General features: G+C 35.1%; 2 protein-coding genes across 3 annotated transcripts in view; one reads left to right on the forward strand and one right to left on the reverse strand.

The window, feature by feature from the left end:
• Positions 1-1,167: 1,167 nt before the first annotated feature.
• On the reverse strand, positions 1,168-2,239 carry LOC126854732 (40S ribosomal protein S17). The gene is made up of 3 exons (XM_050601737.1): positions 2,179-2,239; positions 1,741-1,892; positions 1,168-1,488 (listed from the first exon to the last, which is right to left on the reverse strand). The coding sequence occupies exons 1-3, from the start codon at positions 2,179-2,181 to the stop codon at positions 1,251-1,253; spliced, it is 393 nt and encodes a 130-aa protein (XP_050457694.1). The 5' UTR covers positions 2,182-2,239; the 3' UTR covers positions 1,168-1,250.
• Positions 2,240-3,789: 1,550 nt separating this feature from the next.
• The window catches only part of LOC126854678 (furin-like protease 2), a 303,257-nt gene continuing 280,457 nt past the window's right edge, over positions 3,790-26,589 (forward strand). For both annotated transcript variants that reach the window (XM_050601627.1, XM_050601628.1), the window contains exons 1-2: positions 3,790-4,364; positions 14,467-15,036. In XM_050601627.1, the coding sequence (XP_050457584.1) occupies positions 14,857-15,036 (180 nt within the window). In that variant the 5' untranslated portion in view covers positions 3,790-4,364; positions 14,467-14,856. The remainder of the gene's footprint in view (positions 4,365-14,466; positions 15,037-26,589) is intronic.

Raw genomic sequence — 26,589 nt, forward strand, 5'->3', positions numbered from 1 at the left:
TCGCTCCTAGCCTTGGATCGCGCTAGGTCGCGCGCAGCCTCGCGGCGATCAGGGCCGACCGTCGTCGAGGACGCGACGTGTTGGGTTTGCGCAGGGCGAAGCTCTCCTTCGCAAATTTATCGAGCGTCGACGAATTTATATCCCAGGACGCCGCTGATTCGCGTAAAATTACCGCGCATGGAATATGACGACCCAACGTGCAGGCGCGCGCCTCGTATAATACTCGCAGCGTGCGAATCACGCGACGGATACGCTCCGTTATACATTTGATATACATTTGACGCGCGATAAATTTTTGGGAGAAAGCGATTTCTCTTGATATCGGATCGTTTCGCGCATCTCTTTAACAAGACGGTATTATTAGATAATCGGATCGTCGAGAGAGAGAAAGAAAGAAAGAGATGCTCGCTCGGGTACCGAGAAACGCTCGAGCTGCACCTGGTATATCAGGGATGTAACCGTCCTATGCCTTTCCTCGGTACGGCATCGCGTTCGACGTTGTAAGAAATATCGCGAGCCAGCAAGACTAGTTCTCTAAAACGGCAACGTAATTCTCTGGTATCAAAGGCTAGAGCGGTTGGTTAGGCATTATCCAGCCAGGAACTGCGAAACGGCAAAAAGAACGAGACACGAGACTTGATAAATTGACGCGATGACGATGATCTTGATGATTGCGCACATGTGCGACGACGAGATGATCCGTACGTCTGTGTGTGCGACGCGGATCTACAAAATGAAGGATCATGTATGCCGATGATTATGCCTCGCATAGCGATCGAACGGCAGGACAATAATTAAGCGCTTTTTTTCGGAAACGTAATATTACGGTTTATGAATTGTGATTGTCGCAAATCTCTAGCGCGATTAAAATGGCGGACTGAGCGCACGCGCATCGCTATATCAGCTGTTCCTTTTCTTTTGTACATTTTGTAAATCGTATCATTTTCAATCTTTTTTTTCAATATTTAACATCGAGAATATATAAAATTGAAAAAACAAACTTTTTTGCAGTCAAAATTATATCTAGTTGAATGAATATCTTTTAATGATTTGGAAAATGAATAGTGTATAGTTTAGTTACTAATTATTAAGGAATCATTTATCATTAGGAATTATTAATGATCGAAGTTCATACCTTATGTTGTGGAAAAGACAATTAGTACAATATTGTGAGTGTTGGTTTGCAATTTTATTTGAAAAGTGCAGGACCAACCATTTTGTTTATAGTGTAAAGCAAAGGAAAATTAATTTTAAGAGCGTCGGCTAAATTGTGGGACAGGTTGCGTCAGTTGGAGTCCAGTGATGTTGTTAAACTCCAGCATCTTCAACATTTCCTTGGTCTCAGGATCGACCTCAATAATGTCATGCTCCAAAGCAGAGACCTCAGGAACATAGTTGTCTCTGCGTTCCCTCTCTTCCTCCTGCAGCTTGATGGAGATACCACGTACCTGACTATGCCTAAGCCTCTTCATCAGGTGAGTGACAAATCTAATAATGATAAAAATATATTAATGATAATATGATATTTACAGTTATCATATTATTATTGTTGAGAAACTGTCTTAAATTGCTTGAGGGAAAAAAAAATATTTATAAGAATAATCAACACAATAAATATATATATGAAACTGCTAATATTATATTATATAAATCATATCAGAATACTATTATTGTATTCTTTATGTTAGTTATTTAATGAAATAACAAGTTTTTTGAAGAATTGAATTATTATGTACTTACCCAGCAATCTTGTTCCGCAAGGATTTGCTGGGAATGATAGCGATTTCCTCGCATATCCTCTTGTTCGTGTGGAAGTCCAAGGTAAGACGAGGATAGTACTTCTCGATAATGAGCTTTGCGGCCTTTTTGACCGTCTTCGTTCTGACACGACTCTATAAATTATAAAAAAGCAACATGAGTTAACAATCTGATGCACAGTCGCACATATATCTAATTTATACACTATTGTTGTGAATTGCGCGATCAAAACTCGAGCATAACCTAAACCTAAACGCGAGCTTTCGTATTATCATGACAACTTTTAGTCGATTAATATTTGTATTTTCGATTTAAGTAAATAATACATGAAACGAGCGCATATTAATTTTTGATAAATTTCCGCGGATTGTTGTAACGTTTGCGGATTAATATTAGAATACATCGCAACATCATACGCACCATGTTGGCTTGTGTACCGAAAGAGACATGGATCGCGAAAAGAGAGAGTCGCCAACTTAGCGCGATACTGTCGCCGATAAGCGGAGAAGTCACAAACTAATCTAGAAACTTGCGGCTGTATTCGACTCAGTGTTACTAGAAGTCGAAAACGTTTGATTGGCCAATCAGGATAAAGAAATTCAAACATCCTCTCTGAAGAAAATTTTACTTGATGACTGTTCCGTAACTTTTTCGAACGTTCCCAATTGGTTTCGAGTCGGCCATCGAGTAGTTTTCCTCGGAAAGAACGTTTTGAAATATATATTTTAAGCAATCAAAGTATTAAATACGAATGATCGGAAAGATATTGATGCGCAAAAAAGAGGCCACGTATACTTATGAAATAATTAATTGGGTATATTAAGATCACCTTACTTATTACTTATTACTTACTGTTTACTTTATATCCGCATTAAAATATTAAATATCGTCGTACTTTTTGCAAAGATATTTTAGTTATTTCTAGTGATGGAGAATTCGTGAATTATAATCTTGTGCAGTTAATTTTATTATATATTGTTTTCGACGATATATTTTTGATATTTAAAAGAAAAATATTTCAGAAAAAAAAATATATATATTTTTTTTTCACGTTAAATAATTACGAATTTCTGATTCATTCTGCTTGAACCGTTTCGATATTATGAAATATCAAAACAATGTTACCACTTTTTTATAGGTAGATTTTACATCGCAATCAATATTATAGTTTTGCGTCGCGGCGAGTGGATCGCGTCTAAATCGCTCCGTATTTTTCGAGATTTAGTGTCGTGTAAAAAGTTAATCCCTCGCGCAGAAAAAATTATTGCCAGTAACAAAGTATTAAATGTTCGTTGTAATGCAAATATTATTGTGTTATACGTCAATATGACAAAACACTTTGATATCGATCATTTACCTGTAAAATTTTGTTTGAAATTTTTCTATATATCACGCCATCTTTCTCTCATCGAAATGCAGCGAAAATGAAATGTGCATATCGCCAGGTATGTCATATAATTAATAATTACATAAATTTTTGCATATTTATTATTAATTGTAAACCATAAATTAAAATATATCCGAATCGCCGAATTTTGATCATTTCATATTATTAGTTTAATTAATAATAAGCAGTATAAGAATAAAGGTAAATCTTTACGATATTTAAAGATATTTTTATATTTAAAACTATATTATTTTCACTCTTTTAAAGAATAATACAGTTTTAAATCAAAATATACATTATACATATATCATATTTTAATTATTTTTCACATCGTTTCTGTTAAATAATGTTTTATGATTACGCTTATTATGTATGAAATTCATATTTTGCATAGCTAAATTTGCTGAGACTATTTTTACAATGTTATCAACAATAGGTGGCAGAATCGTGAACGATAATTTTGAATAAAGCAGTAAAAGAGGTAAAATATATGTTAGTGATAGAAAGGAAACATAGATCGCAGCAGCATTTCGCGTAGCGCCCGCCAGCTGCAGAGTGGAAGAGAGGGGGAAAGTGCGCGCGCATGTCATGAGGTAAGCGGTGGAGCGCGTGCGGATGGCGGGTGGGAGTTAGCGCTCAGTGTGACGAGGACCGCGAGCGGGACGCGTGAGGTACGCGAGTGGGAGCGAGAAGTCACGTTCGGGAGAAGGTGAGCGTGCGCAGAGTCGCGGCGTGGTAGTGGCAGGCGGTGAGTTTGTTTATCGCCTTGGTGAACGGCGAGGACAGTCAGTCAGTGTGCGATGCTACGCTCGGTACGATACACCCATTGGTAGCGGTACGGGACGCGCGCGCGATCGGGTTAGTTTCCGTCGGGTAGGAAATTCGGTCGTGTCTCTTTTCCATCTATTTTTCTCTCTCTCTCTCTCTATTTCTGTCTCTTCTTTCGTTCGAACGAATAATAGCGCGAGTGCGCGAACTCTACATCGTTCTTTTCATCCGCACATGGCGGTCTAATCGCCTATTCGACGTCAATCTTGTGTCGCGCCGGAAGAGAAACATGCTACAGTGCACTGTCAATAGATAGTAGAAGCCTTTTTCGTGATACATCTCGCGCCGATCTGGTGACATTGCCGTGTCCTCTCGAATTTGCGACGCATAACCTCATTTCCCTGAAAATCTATCATCGACTACGTGGAAACGTGGGACGTTCGTCACATTGGTAAGTACTTATATCTTTTGCGCGTAGTCATCCGATGAACGTCGGGTCACCGGACGTCACCTTTGACGTGACGTTAGCCGTCGTCTCGATAATCCTTCGTTCTGCCGATCGCTAACTCCGTTTTTTGCGCATTTTGCATTTGATATGTCTAAATATTATCGCCGTATTTAATGTGTGCCAAAAACACGGCCATGTGTTCGATCAAAGACTTATCTCAACTTGTCTCACTTTGTTCGCATATATCTTACGCAGTTGAAGTTATTATTATAGCTGCTTTATTTTATATCTTTTTAAACTATTTAAATAATCGTCACATTTTTTAAATACGAAAAATTATTTATAAAAATACGATAAAATATTTATATATAAAAAAGAATTTCTTTTTACTTCCGGGTTGCGATCGGGAGATTATCTTAATTACGATATATCGCAATCTGTCGACATTTCGTTATTTCATGTCTTCGTTCCCGTCAGCTGACACCTAAACATGTATCCCAACTACTCTGTCAAGACTTTCACCTCTGTATGCGCGCGCGCACGTGTTCGTCCTTCGGCAATAATTTCTTGCAGCGAGAGTTGTTTTATAAGAAATGCTTATTCGCTTGTTCGAGGCGTTTTTAATCGGCAATCGTATTCGTTTATTCGAAATTTCTCTGCCGAAAGGTTACGTATCATATACGTTTCTCGTCTTTTTTGCTTTCGTTGAAAATCGAGGTCGACCTTGCTCACACTTTTTAAGAATACGAGTCATCGGTGAAATTCTGGCTCATATATTACATTAGTGCGGGATTATCACTACGTAACTTTGTCTTTTTAATTTATTTTAATCTTGGTTTAAAATATCTTTATCTCGTTATATATTTTTTAATCGCTTTTTTTTACAATAAATGTTTTTAATTACTGCCATATTATTACGTACATTATTTAAAAATGTTTTTCTTTCGTTTTAATATAATCTTTTATTTTATGCGAGTAGGATATTTGAAAACAATTATAGTATAAGTTATGTAAAAAAAGAGTATATAAATCTTGGATATTTTTTATGTGATATATTTTCTAATTTTTGTTTTAATTTTGATGCACGGAATATAAATAAACTATTTTTTTTTTTAGTTTTTTCGTTTTTATGGTAATATTAACGAAGGAATTATTTATTACGCGCGCGCTTCGCGATAGATTTCCTCGCGTGCGATAATATGTACATGATTATGTACATAAATTAAGATCCGACCATGATGAACGTAACCTAATATACTATATACTATAAATTGAAAATATAACAAATGCCATGTGCAGATTGCCCCTTGGCTATTTTTGACGAATATTTTTGAATATTTTGGTATGGAATTTGTAACTAATCGATAACTTATTGCAAGTAAAAAAAAGTTATTAATATCTATTTAGTAAATTTTCAAAGTTTTTGATAGATAATAAACAGTGCGCGTTTGCAGTGAAAAATGCAAGGAAAGATTATATTTGCAAAGATTTCGATCATCTTATTTCATCTTTTATGATAAATGTACGAAATGCAAGTACATCAATCCGTCAGTGGAGCAGCGAGGAAGTCACATCGCTGAAAAATCGTCATCGATGCCGTATGCATGAAACGTCGCGCGCGAGAAATATCGCGCGCAGCACGAGTTGAGTCACTGTCTCTTCGCCCGACGTGTCGCGAAATATGCGGGCATTAGAAAAGAGCAGGCGCCCTTCCTCTCTCGTGTCTCTTAAGCCCGTTTTATACGATTCGCCACAGAATTCACCGTGAGTTTCCATTGAAACTTCGTTCGAAAAACATTATTTTATTGAAAAGAATTTTTTTTCCTTCGCGATTACAAACACCATAAACATATACAATAATTATACAATTACGTAGAATCTATTCAAGTTCCTTACATGCCAATCTAGTAGTTTTAAAAAATTTTGGAAAATAAAGATCTGCTTTTGATCTTGAGTTTGTCTACAAGAAGATAAATAAAATTATTTCCAAAACTTTTTTGTCGCTCTTTTTTTCTCTCGTGTCTTTTAAACTCGTTTATATACGATTCACGACAGAATTCATCGTGATGTTTCGTCGAAGGTTCATTAAAAAAATATCATTTTATAAATTCTTTTTCATTGCTCGCGATTATAAGTCACAAAAAAACATATACAATAATTATATAGAATCTATTCAAATTCTTACATGTCAATCAGTAGTTTTAATATGTAGAGTTTCAGAAATTAAGGATCTGAGTTTGCGTTTTTGAGTTTGTCTATAAGAGAAGATTAATAGAATTATTTCCAAAATTTTTCCTCCGCGCAAATACGGCGAAAATTACGACTTGTGTGAAAGGGAGTTTTCTATCTCGGTCGGCGTCGTCGTAAAGCCAGTCGCGCGAATGAATTTGCAGCTCCGCTTTAATTCCGTCTTCTTAATTCGCGTGCGCGCGCCACGTACAACATGAACCGCGTTAACGTAACATCCCCGTGGTAACGCCGCTCGTAATACTGCGTAATTACGGCGCACGACAGAGTACACTTTCGCGCGATCCAACTCCTTCGTGATGTACACTCCGTTCCTGCCATCTTGACGCAACCGGGTCGCCACTCCTTCTCTTTTCTCTCATCTTTTTTCACGTTTTTTAACCGTACCACCGTACCGGGAAGACTGTAACTTAAGTGGAAAATTGCGCGTGAGTGTCGAGAACAGTAAGCACTCTTTTGCCTCTAGTGCATTAAATAAAAAAAAATTTTTGGTTCGCTCCGCGTTTAATACTTAAAAAAATAGAACCTTAAAGTGTGTTTAAGGTTTAGTTAACGTGAAATTTCCGTAACAGGGGAAAATATTTTAGAAATAAATTGTTATTAAGGGTAAAAAGTATTTTATAAAAATAGACGCGCGTATATATTAAATTCCCGCATTAAAGGATTTTGAAAATAATTTGAAAATCATTTTAAATTTTTATATATTATTTTTTAAGAATTTTTACAAAATGAATTTTTTAAATATAAAAAATTTTTATATTTTAAAATTAAACAGAATTTTGAAGATCTTATCACTTTTTCGGAAAATAAATCAGTTAGATTGCGTGCAAAAACAGCGCATCATTGTTCTCACTATGATTTCCGCGTAAAGCAGAATCGGTACAAAACAGGTATCGATGCAATATTATAATTAACGATAGTTAATTATAGTATTGTTTTTTGAAGTTCTTTGAATCAATAGAATAATTCTCCAAACCATATCTGTTTGCAATTTTTTTCTAAAAAATATTATATATGTGATTTACCTCAATTTTTTATATCTGATATGCGTAGAAATACACACACGAAATGAATAAAATGTTCCGTGACATATATGAAATATAAAATTTGAGGTAAACCGTATGACACTTTTATTTTTGAATAAATTGTACTGTAGGTTGTTGAAATATTTAGTATATAATATATAGATATCGATGCAAGTATCGTAGAAATATATTATTTTATTATTATTAAACTCTTTACGGTATATAAAACTCGAATGTTATTAAGATTTGTGACATTATTAACATAACATAATTTATTATGCAAAGGCTGATATGTTGAATATATTTATCAGTTTATAAGCGAATATGCATACGATGTTTAAAATTGACATACTCCTGTATAATCAAATTGTTTCACATGAAAGAACACGAAAAAAAGAAATCTGTTTTTTATAAATTATAATTACATAGTAATACATACCATATGACAATACAAGGCCTTATTTACATCCCTAAAACATGGTCATAGATTCTTTTATACTTAGCTAAAAATTTCCAGCTGTTGAAAGTTTTATTTTATCGATATATTAGATTCCGATTTATTCGAATTTTGATTATTTTTTATTTTTATTAGAATTTTAGATTTTTATTAGAACAGTCAATAGGTTTTCTTTTATCTACAATCTATAATGTTATTAGTTCATCTACGATCTAAAATGTTATTAATTTAATATATTAAGATATTAATTTTATCTTGCACGAAAAAATTTAAAACCAATATTGTTATATTTTATGCGCATATTTTATATTTATATTTCATGCAAACTATCTGATTCTCATTGTCAGTTGAAATTGTGAATGAATTTTAAGAGCAAAATATAGAGTTGAGTATCAGGCGAAATAATAAATTTATTGCTGACAGAGCGGGATTCGCGAGTACGTACCTCCATGTCATCCGCTATGACATTTAGTTGCAATTAATTGTCTTACGTTTCATGCACGCACGATGCATTTCACCAACGCGTAACGCCTATTTTCACACACAAAAGCGTTTTTGAAAAAAGTGCATACAAATTCATGTCGGACGAAATTCATTTTACGCGGAAGCGCATATGCGCAATGTACTCGTAACACTTTTTCCATTTTTTTTTCCTGGGCTTGCCCTCAACTTTTCGATCGGGTCCGCTCCATACACGGTTATGCACATCGTTTGCGGCAAAATATTTATTCTGAAGTGCGCTTTATTCGCTTTTGAGAATAAAAATGCATCGCGAAAATATCAACCTGTGTGGATGATATGAAACTATAAAATAATTATAAATTTTTATTATACGGTACAGGGAGTCACTATTGCGTACGAAAAAAGCATCTGTTTTCAACAAATACAAAAAAAAAAGTATCGTTCCTTGAAATACTATAAATAGAATTTTACATAGAATCTCGCGTATATGGAAGAACCAAATATGTAATATTTAAAAAAATTACATTGTTTGCGTTAGCTTTTGTTGTAACAAACGGCTGTCCATATAGTACGCTGAAACGAGTTTAGGATATTCTTTTTTGCATCCTTATCATTGCGCGACGTAATACAGGTCTATGAAATATTAGATAGTAAATGATCTAGCCATCTGATTGTGGATATGTAATATTAAGTATAATTTATCACAAGCGCAATACATGCGGCCCACAAATTAATCACGAAAAATTTCGTTTGATATCGCATTTAATATCACTGAATTGAGGTCTGGTTCGCGTGCCATTTATTTTCAGGAGACCGCACGCGACTCTTAACCTCTGCCATGAAAATGTCAGTTACCATTATATATAGCTTGAACATCTCAGTTGAAAAGATTATTCTGAAAAGAATACTTAGCTGAAAAATAAAACACTTAAAAATATAGTTTTAAAATTTAAATATATTATGCGTTAAGAATATATTATAAAACATACACACGCATATATATAATAATCTCTAACATAATATTAAAAAAAAAAAATTGCGTAATTGATATATTTCATTTTTGGCATGAATCTAATCACGATCTTTCTTAAATCTTTTAACGCATTGTAGAATTCCTTTATATTTTGTGATTCACTTAACTCACTCAGATCATCGGTAATTCTTTTCGCGACGCGAGCGGATATATATTCATGTAAAATAGTAAAATTTCGCGACGAAAGAAACGCATGAAAGCACGGCATGTATCGGGATTTTATGTATAACATAACGGCTCCAATTTTTGTGGCTTTTATCCTATACGAGCCACGTACATGTGTTTCTTTTTTAAATAGAAAATTATTATATCGAGAGAGAGGCAAAGATAAAAAGAGGGTCAAAGGAAGCAGCAATCGTATTATCCTCTTTTAACCTTCGACATTGTCGCCCGAAGAAATCTGCTCTGCGAGTTTTTACGAGCGACTTGAGAGTTGCTTGGAACGCTGAGAGATTACGAACGCTTAATTGCTGGAAAGCATTCTCCAACATTGTCGTTCGTCTTGACTTCCATGGAATCCGAGGATGCAAGCGCGAAGACGCCTCTTTTACTCTTTGTGCTCGACGAATAATTGTTGTAGTCCGATAATTAAATCCGGTTTTACTTAGCTGCGAAATAAATCTAAATATTAAGAATCGCGTAAAATAGGATTTTTTGAAGATTTTTAATTAATTTTTTTTTCTTACAATCTCACGTATGTATATAATCTTTAGATTTGCGATATATATTTATACGGAAATCAATTTATAATACATCGCGCGTATTTTTTTACATACATATTGTTTATATAATTACAAAATAAATTAATTATTTAATAAGATTTCCTCTGCATGTGATGTACATTGTGCGCAAGAATTAAATATTCCATATTAACATCACGTGAAATGGAGCGATATCGCGAGAAGCGTAAACAGCTGAGTGATCCTGTTTTCGGGCGAGAAACTCCGCGTCGATCTTGCTGACCATATTTTCCCTGGTAAACGCAGCTACCCCTGCCTAGAAGCGCTTTATTGCCGACCTGTATTCACTCGGGATTTAACTTCTGCGAACATTAACACGGAAGCGAGAGCTCCGAAGTTTCATCAGGACGAGTTTATATTCTTCGCTGGCCTTCCGCCGAAGTACGCGGTCCTCGTAATTGCGGATAGTAGTGTCATGCAAGTGGCTTTCGCAATTTAAGTAGCACATGACAGAAGATACTCTCACGTTTTGCCCTCGTAATCGCGAAACGTGCTCGGATCGACGTCTCATTCTTTGTATTTAATAGATATATACATAAACGTATCTGATATTTTATTGCAGTTTACGCGTAGATTTTTTTTTCTTTTTAAGTACCGGCAAAGGTTTGTAGAATACTCGATGCACTTAGGTCATTGTTTTCTCTTAACTACTGGGAAACTAGATTTAATTTTATTTTTAAAGTTTCTTTTTTTTTTAATTTAGCAATTGAACTTTATAATTACGAGTTTAAAAATTTGAGAGATAAACTGGAATTTTCAATGAATTATCTGTACAATTTCAATAATAAAGTTGTTGACTATGTCGAAATTCTTCGAGGAAGTTTCACTTCCTTTCTTCGTTTGTGAATTCATAAGTGTTTCAAACGAACATAAAAATGCGCAGATGCTTATTTAATTACTTCGTCTTAACATCGTATTTCATACGATTTAATGTACAGCCAGATAGGAACATGAACGCGATTCGAAGACTTTCCTGAAGCAATATTTTGTGCTAAAAATGGTACAGAGAATCTTGAAAACGTCATTGAAATTGGTACATACGTATATTCGTTCAAACATCATGTGTTACGGCTAGCTACTTCAAACATTGTCGTTTCTAAATGATTAGATTCATCTTGGAAACATTTAAATCTTAAAATTCGACTTGTCAGAGTTTGCGAAAGTTTTGTCGAATTCGTATTATCGAACAACGAATCATATAAAGATGACATACATCATGAACGGCACGAATAACAAGTCAGCTGTTATGTAAACTTAATGAAATTCTTCAACTGGCAATATGCCAATTCCAAATAATATTTCGTATTTAGTGATATATGTTGACGCGGAAATAAAAATTAATAAAAAAAGAAAAAAAAATCGGTTGAAGAGATATGTATGTATGTATGTATGTATGCTATGTGTCTCTCTCTTCTCTTTCTCTCTCTCTCTCTCTCTGTGTGTGTGTGTGTGTTGTGTGTGTGTGTGTGTGTGTGCGCGCGCGCGCGTGTGTAATATATATATTTATAAAATTAAAAACAAGTAAAAATAATAAAAATAAAAATAATGAAATAATAATATAATGTCTCAAATAATAAAATTATAAAAAATAATGAAATAAAATACGAAATAAAAATAAGTTAAAAAAGTTTATATAGTTGTACAAATATAATCTTTTCTTTTAAATTTCATAAAATTTGAAATTTCTTTATACTTATATTTTCAGAAAATATCTTCTGCGTTATTAAAAATTTTGAAAAATTTTAAGAATTATGACAGAATTTTTTGCAATAATGAAGAAATAAAATTGAAAGAAGATTTTATAATGAGTGCATGCTTTTGATTTATTTTCTGCGTTGATAATGGAAATTCATATTCGACAAACGCCTTTATTCGTTGTTTATTTAAAATCAACGCCGAATAATGCATCCATTTGATATTCATTCATCTGGATACTCCACAAATAGAAACAGGCAGTATTTGTGCGCGATGAATTTTATTACGTTGACGCATAAAATTTTCACCTCAATATGTTCGCACGGTACTGCTCTCGCGTATATTTGTCGAGCAAACGCGTCGTATATAACGCCAAAAAATTCATATGTTAAATAAATTAGCTTCATAATTTCTCCGATGTTCGTGATGATAGTTAATTTGATATCCGATTTGCAATGCATTTGTCGATTCCAGTAGCATTTCATTTATTATCAAAGCGAACTGTCTGACATGACTTGCGTCAAAGGCTCACGTCTCATTTTACGTTCGGCTCTTAATGAGTTAAGGTGAACGAACGTATGGCCATGTAATGTTCGTCCTGTTCGCTGTATCTCGCTGTATTCACTTTGAAGCTACCGAGAACGCAAGCAGCGAACGATAAGATCGGCACAAGATGCGATAATGTAACGCGTTTCATCGCTATTGCGCGCGCGCCATCGCAGAATTACTCTATCTGAAAGATGAATTCTGTTCGTAATTCGGTATATATTTTTATTGTCTTTAGTCGATGCTATCTCGTGGCTAGAAGAGTTTGCCTTTTTCCCGCATTAGTCAGTGGCCCTTTTCGCGAACTTACATTCGACGAAACTTGCAGCAAATGAAATTCAAGTGATTCAGAGTTTGTAACTAATTTCTGGATTCACAATTAGTACTAGATTAATTTGCATTTGACTCGTTGCTAAATTAAAGCCATACGACTGATGTCATTACGACGAAATAAATGTAAATTATTATAATCTTTTTTGCACAACTGTCATTTAACCTTATGATTGCGTTTGCTTGTTTCAAATAAGTAATAATTAATGAATAGAATTAGGATAATTAATAGAATTAGATAACGTTAACTAATAATAGAATGACGGCAATAAAATTTGTTACTCGGTAATTGTGCCAAGTTAGACCAAAGTAATTGTAAACGCTTTGCATTTTTTTTTATAGCATTTTTTTCTTTCTTGAATTATAACGCACATAAATCGTATCGGTTAAGTGTTTTAGCTTATTTCTCGAATAACTATTACGAGCGGTAACGGTTTCGTGAGAAAGTCCAATCAACTTTAAACTCATGTTCGGCCTTTCGCTCATTTCATCTTAACTTATCGACAGTGCCTTGAAAACAGACTTCTCTTTTTGCCTTACTAGTCTACCAGTTACTTATCGAACTTTAGTAGCTACTAAAGACTATACATATATATATATATCACAATCGAAATTTGATCATCGGAAGATTTTGCCTCGCGTTTCAGCAAGTTTCGCTCTAATTCCTCTCTTTATTCCTGCCGACGAATTCAATTCGATTGTGTAACGATCGATATCGCCTCGTTACGAGTTTGAAATCATTTTTTTACATAATTCCGAAATTATAGCGTGAACTTTCTTTCCGCGCTTTAAAATTTCGCGAACTTTTTCCTGAAACGGGGAAGAACACATGATCGCTCTGCTTATCATTACGTCATTCTAACTAAAATAGATATATCAAACTTTATTAATTAATTGCAAATAGGGAAAATGGACGATAGAATCCGTCATTGTAATGGCATTTATTAAGCGGTTAACCGAGGATTACCGCGAACGCGCCTACGCAAGTTTAATTGCGTTGTGTTATGTGACGGCCGCATCCATAATCATTCTATCGCTCTATGCATTTTGTTACGATATAATACGTTTATTTATACGCGTCGCGCTAAATGAATAAGTATGCCGCAGTTGGCTATTACGTATTCGGCTATTTGTAAAACAATTGCATCACCGTACGCCATCGTTTTGCGAACAAACGATTCGATTATTAAATAATACGTGAGTTTTTGTTTCTTTCCTACCTCTTTCTCTCGTTCGAGAAACGAGAGAGAGAGAGAGAGAGAGAGAGAGAGAGAGAGAGAGAGAGAGAGAGAGGAAGAATATTTGTAGCAAATGTGCGCGAAGAAGAGGAAGAGGAAGGAAGTTTGCAAACATTCGCGTTCACGCTCATGGCGAAACATTGTGATGCAAATCCGCGGGGCGCGCGTCAAGAAGCAGGAAAAACGAACTATCCTTCCCTTCCCTCCCTCGGTAACAATTAATATCACACAACGCGCCCGCAAGAATTCCCACCGCGTCCTTCCGACTTTGCGCGCGTGACGCGAATGCACACTGGCTATAACCTGTGGTTTTCCCCGTCTTTGTGTTGCAGGATAAGACCAACCCCGGATCGCTGTCTCGCTGACAACGACGACGACGACGAGCGAAACTCGTGGCGCAGAGTGAGTCTCGTCTTCATCCCGTGACACGACTTCATCCGTCAGCATCCGTCGCATTCGTCTCTCTCTCTCTCGATCCAGAGTTCTCGCGGAAGTAAAGTGCGCGGATCCGATGTGAGACTCGCGAGTTCTGTCGAGAATCGTGATCGATTCGCGAAAAGTCGCCCGCTCGATCGCAAAATTAAATCGCGAAATTCGTCGTACGCGTGAGACACGTGTCTTGTAACGTCTCGAAACGTCAGTCGCGACGCGTGCTCTATCAGTGCCGGAAATATCGTCCGCGACGATTATAGGACCCGTCGTCGTCACTCGTCGTCGACGACATGATCTTCAGGGTGACGTTGTTGATTGTGTGCGCGCTGCTGGCCGGCGCGAGAGCCGAACCGAGACCACGGCAAAGACCAGTGCCAATCTATTCGAATCAGTTCGCAGTTTACGTGCCCAGCGGAGCGGAGGCTGCCGATGAGATCGCCCAGGAGCACGGATTCGACAACTATGGACAGGTAAGTGGGCCAGTTTTTTTTTTTTCTTTTCATACCAAGAGAGCGAAATCGAGAAAGTCTCGCTCTAAAGAAAGTTTTTCGTCTATATCAAAAAGAATTGAAGCTATTCGATTATTTCAGATATAATAATAATTATTTTGGTAAATTTTTATGTAAAATTAAATTTTTAAATTTAATTTATAAAATATAATAAAATATAATATATTATAAAAAATAATATTAAAAAATATAATATCATAAAATATATTTTATAAATAAAATTTAATTTATTTTTTCTTTTCTTTGGAAAAATATAAAAATATAAAATTGATGGATATCAAGTGATTTATGGTGTGCGACGGTTTAGAAAAAATTTTATCGACAACAGTTACATAATATTTATTTGTTAACTATTTTCAAGTTTTTGTAAAATTCTTAAGAAATGCAAGAATTTATTGATCAGAGAGCATCATTATTGAATTGAAACAGAAAGAAATTTTCAATTGTCTTGAAAGAGAAAATTCTCTGTAAAGCGATGTGCTTCTTGAGTGCAATTCGAGATTTCTTGAGTATTCTTGCACTTTGCAAGATTACCGCGACTAGCTTCTGACAACGCATGGTCGTCACTTACATCGAATCAGATATTGACGTTTACCGAGACCGTCGTCGATGATGAGATTAGATGCTCCGTTACGGTCGATGCTGCACCGTCGTGCTGCGAGGTCAAGGGACGGGGAAAGGGTGTCGATCATGTCGAACGGGTTACAGGAAGGAGGCAGGCAGGGAATGCGATCTAACGAGACAGATTGGATGGAGCTACTGCCAGAGGGTTCTCTAACGCGGTTTATACTACAAATGCGATGTAGAATGTTCCTCGCAGATTGTTTAAAGTGATCATAATATAATACGCGAACAATCATGAATTAAGATTAATTTATGAAATAATTGTTAGGATTTATTTTAATTCGCGTACTAACATCATATACAGATTTATTACACTATCGTGTCATTTACTCGTAATGACTATTTAAAACAGATTAACGCCGGTTATTTAATTATATGGTTAAGATAAGCCACCCCTTTCTACATTAGCCTTCTAATGAAAATTAATATATATAATGTAAAATGCTATATTCTATTATTAAAATTTCAGAAATATATCGACAAATTTTGCTTGGAGATTTTTTGAATGTAAAAAAAATGGTTGAATAGATGTTAAAAATTAAAACATGCGAAAAAAGAATAAACAATTATAATTTTTTTTTTAAATATTTGTTGCGCATAAGAATCGATTTTAAATTGGGCTAGATAATCGCTAGATGAAACTTTGATTAAGAACGTTTGAAATCACTCTGTATATATAATACATTTGCCTTGCGTGTCGACAACGACGTGTCGATCGGTGCTTAACGAATGCGACTCCGATTACTTTGCAACAACGTGAGAGGGAGATCGTTAACGCGTTTCGCTCCACTTTCGTTTCGCACAACCGGAATATCCCGTTGTCTATCGGAGGATACGGGAAGCATGCTCGGTTCATTGCTTGATAAGGCGCTTGATAAATATCGTACCGTCATTCCTGAAGTTGTGTATCGCGGTCAGGCAACGGTCTATACGCGACAGAAACATCGCACGCTAAATACTCATTTATATAGCCCGATTGCACGCTAAGTACTCGTTCATATTGCCCGATGTGTTACCGCAAGTATGGAAATATGTCGACTGATATATACAGAGTGTTTCGAAATTCTGCACATAGATTATTTAGTAATTTGATTTTTTTTTTTCAATAAAAAAAATATCAATTTCTTTGGTAATTTCTCAATATTCTTACTACTTCCATAACTGAGGGGCCTTAATTAAAAGAAAATCTTAAAGAATAATCAAGAAATCAAGAAATAGGAATGCTTTTTATTTTTAATGTCTTATAAAAATTATTGTTGATTTTATTATTGTTGTTAAGATAAGAAATTTATTTAATCAAATATCTTGTTATATTAAAGATGAATTCAAATTTTGAACCATCTTGTATCATGTATCAAAATATGCACACTGTTTTTGTGTGATTCAACATTTCGGTTACGTTACATTTAAAATGCAAAAACACAGTCGTTATGTATGATTTTAAAATATGTAAATCACGTAATTGTGTGTCTCTACGCCGGCATCAACGCGACGTGATATAAAATATTTCCTATGCGAAATGCTGTGGCAAGTTCTCTCGTCGAAACCCCTTTATCAAGATTTTCAATATTCAAATGATTTGCAGCTGCTTGATGAAACACCGGTTACGGCATTAATTAACGATTAAATTACGATAAAATAATTGCATAACCACTTGCACTGCAAATTACGCAATGAAAATAGTATTTTTAATAGTAAATATACATATTATACATAATTAATGTGATATACGACGTAGATTTGGAATAATACAGAAATTTGAATTTAGTCAATTAAACACAAGAATTAAGATAGATTGCATAACCGAGTAAATTACATTATCTTTAGCAAGAATTAAACGTACATTACATTTAATTAAAGAATCCCGCAATCTGAATTTAACATATTATAATTTAAAAAAAACTATAATTAATTTACTATAGAAGTTTACTTTGAAGATAATGAACATATATAAATAAAACATATATAAACATATATATATATATATATATATATATATATATATATATATATATTAATTATTATCGAAATTTATTTTTGTATCGTAAGCAGCTGTGTGCTGTATTTTGAAAATAACATTTTTTATTACATTTAGGTCATAAAGCTTCTTTAGTTTTTTAATACTCTTTATCAAGATTTCATTAATCGCGACAAAAATTTACGTACGATATAATTTAATAATAATCGTCTCTGTTCAATTGCGAGCATATGTATATTACAACAGTTATTTTTTTTCCCTTTTTTTTTCATTTTATTTACGCACTCTCGCGTTTTTCTAATTACGAGTAATAAAGTTTTCACTTCCGTTTGTGTCAAAAGAGTCGAGAGATCACGCTTCGATCTTCTTTGCGCTTTGACATACTGGCGCAGCGAAGGTCTTTGTCTGATTTCACGCGTTTATAAAATTTGATTTTTTCCAATGAACGCGCGACTAATTAAACCGAGTCGAATGTCGTCGTGTAAAACGGAGCAAGTTTCGTAGTAGGAATGGTTATACCGATCCTTTCAACGATATTCCCGGTAGATAAACGACAAAAAGTGTCCTTATGTCGAATACATATACGAATGAATACCTATTCTGAATGTGGAATTTTATGACGAAATGAATTTGCAGCAGTGCGGAAGTTACGAGAAAGGGAATTTAAGTTCTAAAAATATAATGATGAAATACACAGAAAAGTAAAATTATTATGCAATCGGTTTTTGTAACGAACTATTTGGCGGATGTTAAAAAAAACTGTCTAAAAAGTTGTCGTAAAAACCTGTCTTGTTAATAAATAAAATGTCAGAAATGCGTTCGTAAAGATCGAAGTTTGTAACAGAATATTTTTTTATATAATTTATTGTGAAAGCCTCCCGAAGTGACTCTATATATATGTATATAAATGACACAAATGTTTTCGATATTTCATTTATTAACATATATTTTGTTACTCAACGTGTATTATGTCAGTTTGCGAAACAGATTTCAGAAATACTACTCGTCTCGAAAAATCTAGAAAATTCGTCACGAACGGTAAAAATGTTGTCATAAACAGAAAAGGAGGCAGCGCTTTACAAAAGCATTTTTCAGACTTTTACAAACACTTTGTGCGTGACTTTAAATTACTTCTTTCTAATACGGTATAAAAATAATTATCCCAGACTCTCCATGGTGAAAATCTCGTAAGGGACATCGTTCTTCCGTGTAATCTTATTTACGCAGCGCAAGCAAACGAATATCTCTTTTGTTAGTTCAACCTGGAGTACCATCCATGCGACGTACGTCCAGGGAGTTGTTACTGTCCGTAGATAATGGTGGATGTATCCTCTCTATATTTCTCCGTTCTTACTTCAATATCCTCCGTTATTCGTAGCGATTTTACGGGGGATGAGAAACGAGGGTTAAAAATGACGGGAAGCGAGAGGGAAAGAGACAAGAGGAATGACGGAACGATCGTTATGCATCCAGTGCGCATCGGCGAATGGCTGTATCTGCGAGACTCTGGTACTAAACTTTTTATCTCGCGACACACACACACACACACACACACACACACACACACACACACACACACACATATATATATATATATACTCCTATTCCTTTTTTTTACTCTCTCATTGCTCTGGAACGCGAAACCGACCGGTTGGATTGGCGCAGGAGGTGATGGTTGGATAACTGAAGGAGGGAGGGGAGGGTGGCTGCGAGAGGTAGAAAGTGCGAGCGGTGAAAAGAGATGTTTTGCCATCCCGTACGTCATCCCCCCGACGAGATAAAAACTTTAGCGCTTGTTGTTGGAAAAATGTGGCCAGCGCGCGGGGGAGGAAAGAGCGATGGGTGGAAAAGTCGCGGTAGAAAATCGCGGTGGAAACTACTGCAGCACTCGTGCTGCGGACTCGACAACGGGACGTGTCGTGTATACGCGTCGGCGGAAGCGGCGCATTTCGCGCAGTGTGAGGGATTTTTTTTTTTTAATGTCACATTAGAGTGCAGCCATTATGACTTACGGTCGAGTTCTTGGATGATTCCTTGGAAAAAGCGGAAAATGCACAAAAAGTCTGAACTCTCGACGAAATATTATATATTGTTGCGACGAAGTGTAAAGTCTCTCTCACTAATAAGAATGAGTAACTCGGTAATATTCTAATTAATTATAATAATATAGTTAGTTAAACATTAATGAAAAAATGTTGTATCATTTATTTATAATATGTAGATGATCCTGACTCCCTCCTCTAATACCATTGAACAGAAAAAAGCCGATTAAAAAAGAGTATTAATTTTTTGAATAAATTTTTTAGAAATTTACTTTACAATCACGCACTCTTATTGTTAGATATCGTTTGTCGCGCGATGTAAAGGTGAATGGATAAAGCGCCCGGTCGAAGTATTTTAGCTTGGTGACGCGTCACTTAAACTGACAGGCGGAAAGAAGTTTGCCGAACTATGCCGCTATTGTGTGACAAAATGTTAAACCCGCGTTCGACGATCGCTTTGCGTGGCCTCGTAATATTCGCCGCGTCTGACGAGGGAGAGAAGGGCGGGAGGGGTAAGTATGCAAATTCGCGAAATCCGGCCATTATGTAAAATGTAAAGCGAGGAGAGGTTAGTGGCAACAACGCCAGGTTATTTTGCGGAATGCATCGAAGAGGCGCTGAAAAATCACGAAAAATACTGCCCTCAATATCTGACTAAAATAATTAATTGACGGGAAAATAATACAAATCATATTTCTCAGCATGAGGAGTATAAAGTTTTTTTTTTTTTTTTGAAAATGCAGATATTCTTCTATTATATTTCCCTGCTGTATACGATGCCTGTAATAAAAGAAGAGTATAAAGAACGAAAATTCTCGAATTTCAACTTTTTAAGATCATTAGTCATCAGCAATTTTTGCTGGAATGCGTGAGATTTTACCGGATTGGCATGATTTCACAGGCAAATAAATTCATAACAATGAACTCAATAAATTAAAGTTTATGAGATTTTACGCACAAGGGCGTTAATAAAGTTGTGCCTCATTTTGATGAACAAGTTTTATCCAACTCATCGTCAGTCAAATCGTTTTATATATATCTTGAATTATTTGTCGGACGGACGAATTATTTATGGACGTCCCAATGAAAGGGTACGAGACGGAGGGCCGGTGTAATATTAAAACGAAACCGATTCGATCGACACGGACGTTACAAGTTAGAAGTCAAATGTGCGGAGATCGAGTTTGGTGTGGCGCTTCGAGTTAAGCCAATTGATTATCCTTCCGCCGCGGGCGGACCTCCCAGTCTGTAATCGCGGCTATCAAATTTCTCGCTATATACCTGTTACGTTTTGCGTGCGAGCGAGCGAGAGCGCGCGCGCGTGCTCAGGGATTCACCGGAATTTACGGCGGGTTAGTAACGCGATTACTCTTCCCTGCTCTGCGGCGAGCTGGCGTATCACGAGCGCCCGACTCTCCCTCTTCCTCTATCTCTTTCTTTCTTCCCTCCCCCCTCCTCCCTCCCCTCAAATTAAGCGCAGTATCTGAATCTTGTATTTTCGATCAATCATAATTTTTTTATTATACACCTTCGTGTGCAAAATGTGTCAAAAGTGCATATTTTTTCATGTACATATTTTATGAAAAATTTGAAGAATTGATTTGTGCTTTGCCCTTTGTGAAAATTTGAATCTTTATCGCAATTATACGATTTTTATATATAATGTGGAGGGATCCGTAGAAAAATTAATAAATGTATTCAACTCGAATCTTAAGCTGCTGGTGAATTAATTCCTATTCAAATAGTACTAAAGTGTTTATTTAGCTTATATTTTTAATTCTTAATATATTAATACGTAATCCTTATTTTATTTGATAATTAATACATAATATCGCAATTAGTTTTGGAAACCTAATTCTTTTTTTTTTTTTTTTGTTAAATAATATAGTGAAAATTGATTTTATTTTATAATATAAAAATATACTTTTATATGTGTATAAGACGTTTATATATTTCAAAGTTTATTCTGATATTTCATTAGGAAGTAATCTTCCATCCGATCTTTAAATCTTAATTGACAAAAAGATCTTTTTACATTGAACAATTATATCTTCCGGAGAAAAATACGCAACTGCATAATCGCGACATGAAATTACCGGTGGTATCAATCGTTTCGCAAGACAGACAATTATAAGCTCATCGGAATTGACTACGGATCGGATATTATTTTCTCTTTTGCAACTCGGGCGAATATGCCTCTCTCCGAAGTGGGCCAAACTCAAAGTCAGCGTATTACGATCATACGACGTTAAAAACGGTAGTTATGATCTTAATACGATTTTCCGATCGGTAGATGTATCGCGTAAAAGCAGCCACACTCGTCTGCTCCAGAAATCGTTCGCTCGATGTTTAAAGGCGAGGCGATTCACGGCGAAAGGATTTTGCATATACGCGAGATTTTCCCACGTGTATAACCGCACTGTAGAGGAATACATTCAGTTTACGCACGGAGTGTTTCACGCATATGATTAACGTGTCGCGTTTTTGTTTTCATATATTTACAGTTATAATAATAAAAGTAACATAAGCAATATAAAAAAGTAACATAGGCATAGTAATATAAAGATTGTATTAATTGATGAGAAAATATATTTCCTAATTTTATTTAATAAATTATGAATTTAAAATTTAGAATTTAGAACAACAAAAAAAAAAGGTATAAGATGGAAGAAAGAGCGTTTTATGTTAATACATTTTAATCTTTTTTTTTATGACATTTTCAATTTTTTGTGACAATTTTTTAATTGCTTCTTATATTGTTTCCAGAAATCAAATTTGTTTTGAACTTGACTTCTTGTCCGCGTAAAGTTCTACTACTAAGGTCTTAAGTTTCAATGTTACTTGATGAGAGGCTGAAATATAGTCATAATTTTCTCACAAGATACCGAGCTTAGCATGTAAAGTTGGGTTAGTTGGGACTTGTTACAATACTCGTTACACTGATGTAATATTAAGATGCGCGTAACCAGACGCGATTTCGCGTGAAACATTCTGTACTTATTCCTCGTCCATATTTCCGCGCTCACATGTTGCGATACTTACAAAACTTATTTACCGTACATATATAATATTTAGTTGAATAATTATATACATATTATATATTTTTCAATGCCGTTTAACAACGGCAGGTTGTTCCTACCACGATGTTCCTTTCCTTTCTCCTTGGGAAAGACGTGAGTCTCTATGATTATACTTAAAGCCGTAAAACACTCTCCATTAATAATGAGATTGTCCGATTTTATAAGATTGAAATTACGAGAATATTTGGAGACGTGATTAAAAAATACCGTCTCTGTAAAAAAAAAGAAAATTTTTATTAAAGCGAATATTTATCAAGAGTAAAGTTTAATAATAATAGCAATAAGGAAATTTTATACATACTCGTGTTAATATCGATTAATTAATCGCATAAATACGGTTAGTCAAGCATACGACAGGTGTGCTTTTGGGCGCGGAGAGAGATTGACGCAACGGACGCTCGAATTTCCAGTTAGTTTGAAAAGGGTTGGGAAAAAAAAAATAATTTTTCGCGAGACGAGAAATATTTTCCAGCCAATGGCGCCCGGCGTTGCGGACGAAGGATCTCGGCAGGGTTTAAAAATAAATATTTTTACAACGGGAGCGCGCGAAGGGAAGATCGGGTGATTCGTTTTGAGGGTACGCTCCTCAGTTCCAGATACGCCATGACGCATGACGGAGGCTACCGTTGTCGGCTTTATACCTTGCCACCACAATTTCCGCGAATCGTTTCACCCCGACGGACCGTGGAAAATCAGTTTTCTTCCGCGTCGCTCGCTCTTACCTATTTTTCGCCCTGATACCGTTGGACGTTCGCGCGCGAAAATCTCCCGATTTTCAATGCGGCCAGTGTTTTTCTAACTTCCTCTCTTCATACTCCTCATCCTCTCTTATTTTTCTCTGATTTTCTTTCGATACGATTTTATTGGATATTTATACAGAGCGGAACAAAATAGTGTTGTATTTAGCTATATTGTTAAAAAAAAAAAAAATTGAAGAGTAGAGAATTCAAGCGATTTTGACAAGATTAATTTTATTGGTTTGCAGTATTAGATTTTACTGTTAGACATCTCGCGAGAAATAACATTTTTTAATTTGAGATATTTTTTTACATTATATCAAAGGGAGAAAAATAATTTAATAAAAATGGAAAATTAAAATGATTTTAAATTATATATTTACTTATATAAATAAAAGTAAATATAGACATATACTCAAACACACATTTCCACGTGCATTCTTCTTTTTATATTTCTGGTTTATATTTCTGAATATATTTGTACCTTTATCTATTGGTATATCTATTCATTGTTTTCTTAGGATGTAGGAGCAATATTTTTTTTTGTTTAGTTTCCGATTTATAAAACAGGGTCGCGTCGCATCGTTCGGAATATTTTTCGAAGGAAAACGCTAATAACGAGTCACAAGACGTAACATAAGCCGCTTATGCAGGAATCTTCACTTGCGCCCGAGGCAATCGGGTATTAAGATGCAAAACGAGTTCTTCTTTCAGCTATACAGAGATATGCTACTTCTGTTATATTTTCCTTCGAGTTATATATTTCTCGATAAATTTGAAATTGACATTTTTTTTAACGATTATCTAGATTATCGGGAGTATAGTTTTCTCGACAGCTTTTACAAATCTTCAAGATTTGATACCATGGTAATTCAATCTCGAAAGATGATTAAAGTCAAATGAAGAATATCAGTGTCGCTCGAAAGAATAACTTTACATTTAAAAACAATTGAAAAGCCAATTAAAACTTAACTACATAAGGGAGAATCTTTTTTTGTTTCAATATTTAATCATTACAATTTTAACGTTAAATTTAATATTTTAGGTTTTTATTGACAATGACATTAGAAAAATCAGAAAGTTAAATAAATTTTTCATCGATAATCACAGAAGTAAAAGAAATTAATTTCGTAAATTTATCGTAGAATATACAGTTGAAAGATGGTGCGATATGTTTGCGATACTTGTTATCTTGAAATATGCATTATAAATCAGTCATGACCTCGCGGCACAGTGATTAAGAAGAAATTAAAATTCGATTCAAGATATTTATCGAATATTATTATAAGGATTTTTTATCGTATATCGGGATGGAATTTTATGCGCCACGTTATTTCGCAGTTTCTGAAACGTCAGAGTGTGTTCTTAGTACAAAGAACGCAGTTTCGCAGCTAATTCGCAAGGGAAATCGTGCTTCTGATGCAAATTCGCGAATGCAAATTGCGCGCGAAAGTGTCAAAGTCTCTCCGAAAGTATAACTTACGTTACGTCCTCCGAAATCACGTAGAGTTCATGTATATTTAAAAGCTTGCGGCGTACGCTGAATTATGCATTTCGATATTTTTCGCATAACACTCTTCCTGGGATCGTCTTCGATAAACAAATCGGCTGCAAAATGCATCGAATGCGATTAAACTCTTTAAATTGAAAGATAACTGAACACTTTGATACGCGTACACACATTATTGCTTTATTAGTGATTAATTATTTGCCTAGTTTGTTCATTTAGCAACCGTTTGATCATTTATTATGTAATTCATATACGATGTATATTGCAAGGTGTTTATGTGCGGTTTCAAGTGCGTATATTTTTGATTGAAATACGGTGCGATACATTCGCAATGAAGATTTAATTAAACGTCACTGCTTTAACCGTTAAAATAAATAAATGAATTTAAGATTCTATTAAAGTGATATTTGCTTTAACATTGATTTTATTAATTGATTGACAATTTTGTTACGTAATTTTCTACATTAGGGTCCTCTCATTAAACAATTAAATATCGGTTTAATTAAATTTTCACGAAAATAGATTGATTTCAAATACTCGTCAACTTGCACGAAATTTAATGCCAATCTTACGAAACACGTTCTAAAGGTGTCTCTAGATATTACCATTATAGTGTGGGCTATTGGTGGGCTTAGTAGCATTAAGAACGCTCCACGTTCTCTCGTGGTGATGGACGAGCTGAACGTGTCACCTTGTTTGCCTAATTGACGCGTGATTTGGCTATGGCGATGCCTGCGCACGTATGGCCACCGCGTATAATGCGGAAATGCGCTGTGATGCGTCTAAACAATTAATTATGATGCACCTATCGGTGATCGATCAATTTGACTCGGAAATCGCATAAGCTTCGGAAAACTTTGTCATTAATATCAGATATGCCGAGACATTTTTCCTCATCTATAGCGATATTCAATCTTTCGAAGGATTGCTTATTCAAAATATTAAAATAACGCGATTGGAATAATTATTTATTAAGATGAAAAATAAAATCTGATTTTTTTCCTTTATATTTATGATAATATATGCATATATTTATTTGACACATTTTTTACTTTTTCTATCTTGTATAAAATTAGATATTTTTATTTATGCACAGACAGTTTTTCCATTTGAAGTTTTTATTCTTAGGAACAAGTGTTACATAAAATATTAAAAGTCGGCAATTACTTGTCTCCTCTATACAAATACACATCCTTCGTAAAAATGCATTTTGCTCTCCTGGTGAAATTTCTATCGGAAACTAGCACGTAGTTGCGTATCGCGACCGCAACATCCGCGCTACATAAATCGAGCTGCACATATCGAGCATGTTGCGCGCAGCAACGATATTGTGTATGTATTGTTTGAAGTGGCGAGTATCTTTCCTACCGCGAATCATTCGGGGCCCGGTTTCGCGAGACTGGCCCCCTCTCCCCCACGCCTGTGCGTTGCATCGTGTACGGGAAAAACCGGTACTTCGTGGAGAAACTCCCGGCAAAGGGAGTTTAACAGGGTAATTGTACCCCGTTGTTGAGAAGCAGATGTAACACTCGGTATTAAATGT

This window comes from Cataglyphis hispanica, chromosome 14, assembly GCF_021464435.1.
Source record: "Cataglyphis hispanica isolate Lineage 1 chromosome 14, ULB_Chis1_1.0, whole genome shotgun sequence".
Lineage (NCBI taxonomy): Eukaryota > Metazoa > Arthropoda > Insecta > Hymenoptera > Formicidae > Cataglyphis > Cataglyphis hispanica.